Source organism: Nannospalax galili, unplaced genomic scaffold (assembly GCF_000622305.1).
Source record: "Nannospalax galili isolate Female #2095 unplaced genomic scaffold, S.galili_v1.0 scaffold461, whole genome shotgun sequence".
NCBI lineage: Eukaryota > Metazoa > Chordata > Mammalia > Rodentia > Spalacidae > Nannospalax > Nannospalax galili.
Window position 1 is genome coordinate 3,554,726 of NW_008349975.1, and position 4,632 is coordinate 3,559,357.

The 4,632-nt window shown below is 38.2% G+C and overlaps 1 protein-coding gene across 1 annotated transcript; it reads left to right on the forward strand.

Annotated features, from left to right (window-relative positions):
* Positions 1-1,932: 1,932 nt before the first annotated feature.
* On the forward strand, positions 1,933-4,148 carry LOC103745250 (disintegrin and metalloproteinase domain-containing protein 25-like). The gene is made up of 2 exons (XM_008847168.1): positions 1,933-3,940; positions 4,063-4,148. The coding sequence occupies exons 1-2, from the start codon at positions 1,933-1,935 to the stop codon at positions 4,146-4,148; spliced, it is 2,094 nt and encodes a 697-aa protein (XP_008845390.1).
* Positions 4,149-4,632: the final 484 nt, after the last annotated feature.

Here is a 4,632-nt window from a genome sequence, read left to right on the forward strand (position 1 = left end):
GAAAGATTTTATAGGTAATAGCAAAGTGAAGTTTTTTTTTTTTTTGGTCTTTTTGAGACAGGGTCTCTCTGTAGCCCCAGCTGTCCTAGAACTCACTATGTAGACCAGGCTGGCCTTGAACTCACAGAGATATGCTTGCGTCTGCCTCCCGAGTGCTGGGATTAAAGGCGTGCACCACCACACCCGGCCCCCAAATGGATTTTTTTTTTAGGAAACAATTCAACATATATAGGATCAGGATAAAAATTGAAGAGAAATGGGTCCTAAGCCTGGACATATATAGATTCTGAATATTTGCAACAGTTATTTTTTTATTTATTACCATGTTATATGACTTTTCATTGGTATGAATAGCAGATTTCAATGAAACTAAATTAGGAATCCTTAACTTCATTACTTAATAAACTTTAAATAATCTAACGAAGCCTTCGGATAACCTCAATAGGTACAGAAATATGGGAAGTGTGCATAAAATATGTAATACAATTCTACAAATTCATGAAGCATATTGTTTGCCTTAAGCATTAGGTCTAAACGTATGTCCTAGATGACTAAGTTATTTAAGTCTGTATCATGCACTTATTTTCCAACTTAGCACAATGTATGCATATTATATAGTTTTATTCCTGTTTCATTGATGAACAAAGGAACAAGTTAGAGGTGCCAGCCAATTGGAGCTAGTAGCATATTTCTCAACTGTATTATTGAGGGGTTTTAGCAGTTTATGTTCCTTTATGTCACAGATTCATGTATACGTATATGCATATGTCTGTGGATGTGAGTGGAATTTTTTAAATGAGATTAATATCTATGAATGTTGATTTTAGAAAACAGCCTATAATTTTAAATATGCCAGAGACATTGATATGTTTGCCCTCAAACAACAATACTACTTTTGTGAAACTTTACACACCCTTTGGGGGTTCAATGACTTATTTTTAATTGGTGAAACCCTTGTTTTATATTAAGTATTCTCCCATCTCCAACTTTTACATTACTAGCTAGCTTGAGTTCTTTTCCATTTGATATATTCAGAGACTTTAAGATAAGAGTAGATGTTAGGCATGGTGGTGCATGCCTTTAATCCCAGCTCTCAGGAGGCAGAAGCAGATGAATCTCCATGACATCTAGGCCAGCCTGGTCTATGCAGTGAGTTCCAGGCCAGCTGGGGCTACAGGGAGCTCCTGTCTAAAAATACCAAGAAAGAATAAGAGTAGAACTAGATACAATCATCTTTGAATAACTTCCATCTAGTAACCTAACTTATTCCACTCTAATTCCACTACTTGGCTGTATGTTCTTCAACTAAGGTGCCCATTAAAGTCAATAGCCATATTTATGAACTATTATTGATACTTTCATACTTTAATATTTCCCACTATTACATTGAGATACTACAAGTAGATACACTGCCCATAATTCCAGTTCCAGGTCAGAAGAGGGTGTCAGATCCCTTGGAGCTGGAGTTGTGTGCAAATAATAATTCCTTCGTCAAACAGGGTTTTATCATCTTTCCATAAATATTATTTTATTTAAATATATAGTATGGAGACACAATATGATGACACTTTGTGACCATTGTCTAGGTTCTGTAATTACTGATTTGTTATCAGTTGTCATATTTTTGATCACCAGAATCCAATTCTGCCTGAAAAATATTTATGAGCAAGTTCAGTGCACTATATACTGCATCATGCCTTGAGCCAAACATTAATCCATATCAATACATTTTTTTTCTTCTCTATCTGATCTGCTCACCTGCAAATCCTTTTCTGCCTTTGTTTTTATGCTTATTTTCAGCTCTCACTCTGATGGATCGACTCCTTTAGAAGACAGACCATTAAACACCACTGATATCTACAGTGCAATCATTGGTGACATGCATGTAGAGGCTCCTTCTGTACCTCCTTTGCTCTCATCCCTCATTTTGTAATGGAAGCGTGGGAGGCCCTGGTGCATCTGAGGATCAGTATCCTGCCTCTGTGGCTGGAATTTACTCTGTTCCTTTATGGATGGCCACAGATTGGGCGATTGCAGTACCACAGCCCCCAAGAAGTGGTGATACCCTTGAGGGTCACTGGAGCTAGTAGAGCAATGGCAGCTTCAGGCTGGCTCTCCTATAGCCTGCACTTTAGGGGCCAGAAACACATTGTCCACATGAAAGCCAAGAAGCATTTGGTGTCCAGAGCCCTCACTGTGTTCACCTACACTGACCAAGGTGCTCTTCTTGAAGACCAGCCTTTTGTCCAGAATGACTGTTACTACCATGGTTATGTGGAAGGAGACCCAGAATCTATGGTTAGTCTTAGCACTTGCTTAGGAAGCTTTCAAGGAATATTGCAGATGAATGGAATTGCTTATGAAATCAAGCCCAAAAGGCTTTCTGCCACATTTGAGCATCTAGTATATAAGATGGACTGGGAAGACACAAAATATGCACCTATGAAATATAGATTAACAGAAGGAAAAATAGCAGAACAACAGAAGTTTCAAGGGAATGATGATTCCACTCAAATGCGAAGTTCATACACTGAATGGTGGCTCCACCAATGGTTTCTTGAACTGGCAATTGTGGTAGATCATGGAAGATTCATTTTTAGGAATAGTAATTTATCAATTGTGGAGATGGATGTAGTCATGGGTGTCAGTTTAGTAGATGACATTTATAGCTTAGTTGGTCTTGATGTGGTACTCATTGCAATTGAAGTCTGGAATACAAGAAACCACTATACAGTATCTTCCACATATGATATGATGGTACAGTTTTGCAAATGGAAGAAATACAGCTTCAATAAACGTGTATCCCATGATGCTGCACATATTATTATGAAACAAGATTTTTGTAATGACACTCTTGCAACGACATATTTTTCAGGACTATGTAATACAAATAAGAATTGTGGAGTAGAGTGCATTATGGATGATAGCCTGGCTTCGTTTAGGACGTATATGACACATGAGATTGGCCGAGCATTGGGGATGATGAATGATGATGGTAGATATTGTACATGTGGTAAAAACATATGCATAATGAACAAACACCTATTACCCTCAGAGGCATTCAGCAACTGTAGTTATAATGACTTTTTACACACTACTTTCACAAAGACTTGTTTGCACAATATCCCAAATCCAGTGAACGTTATCACAAGGGAGCGCTGTGGGAATGGAGTGATTGAAGATGAAGAGGAGTGTGACTGTGTTTCTATAAAATTGTGTGCAAAAGACATATGTTGTTCTGAAAACTGCACTCTGGTCTCTGGGGCAGCTTGTGCCTCTGGGCTTTGTTGTGAAAACTGCCAGTTGATGACATCAGGCACAGAGTGTAGAAAACCAGACAATCAATGCGATCTGCCAGAATGGTGTAATGGAACCTCCAGTGAGTGTGCAGAAGATATGTATGTGGAGGATGGGACCCAATGTCTGGGCAATGGTATCTGTTTTCAGAAAAGATGCAATGACCGTAATGAGCAATGCAGGAAACTTTTTGGTAAAGGAGCCAAGAGCGCAAATCAGAAATGCTATCTAGCAATGAACACCAAAGGTGATCATTTTGGTCACTGTGGTATGGATGGTACTAAGTATGTAAGATGCAGCCAGTCAGATGTTCTCTGTGGGAGAGTTCAGTGTGAGAACGTGACAGAAATGCCTCATTTGCAAAGTCATACTACTGTGCTCTCATCTCATGTTGAAGAATATACCTGCTGGAGTACTGACTATCATTTTGGAATGAGCATATCTGATATGGGGGATGTGAAGGATGGTACAGAGTGTGGTCCAATCCTTATGTGTTTGAAAAGGAAGTGTGACACTGAGCCATCATGGAAAAAATCTTGCATGCCAATATTCTGCAATAAAAGGGGAATTTGTAACAACAAACATCACTGCCACTGCAACAAGGATTGGGCCCCACCCAACTGCCTGAATGCAGGCAATGGAGGTAGTGTGGACAGTGGCCCACCTCCTGAAAAAATGTCACAAAAGTTGATTTTCCTGATATTTTTAATTTGTATTTTTGCTTTTCTTTCAAGTTCCTTTTGTTTACTTGTTTTTTGTATCTAGAGAATGAAAGATATGAGGAAAAAAGGAAAACTGTACATTTATCTACGAAAAAAATGTTCTGTCACCTGAGAAACCTGTCGGAATAGAACTTGAAGGAGAAGTGCAAAATGTTGAAAAGCTACCTGAGCAAAGAGAAAAAGATGTTGAAACTTTAATTTAAAAGAGCAGACGGTCAACACTTGTTTCAAGAGATAGTCAAGTATCAAGTTAAACACCTGCTTCAAGAAGCAGCCGAGCATCATCAAAACATCTCCCCCACAAAGAAAAACAGTAAAACATTCATGTCTCACCTGTGAAATAAGATCAAAAATGTAAAATTTCAAAAAATACATTCAGTTCTAAGGAAAGTTTGTATGTAATAATTTCTAGTGTTCAGGTAGTAGAAATACTGTGGCGCTTAAGATTGCTAAGAGAAAACCCCAGAGATCATTTTTTCAAGATCATAAAGTTATGTCCATAAGCAAAGATATTTGATAGCATATTCCTACTTTTTATTAATTAAAAAAGAGTGCTTCCCTACTTTTTGTGCTCACTGATCAAAGCACAATTCATTTGTGGTGGTGGTGGTGG

Coding starts and splice junctions, on each gene's coding strand:
- LOC103745250 (XM_008847168.1), top strand. CDS start 1,933: ATGGAAGCGTGGGAGGCCCTGGTGCATCTGAGGATCAGTATCCTGCCT. Junction 3,941..4,062: donor CCTGAATGCAGGCAATGGAG/GTAGTGTGGACA, acceptor TTTTGTATCTAG/AGAATGAAAGATATGAGGAA.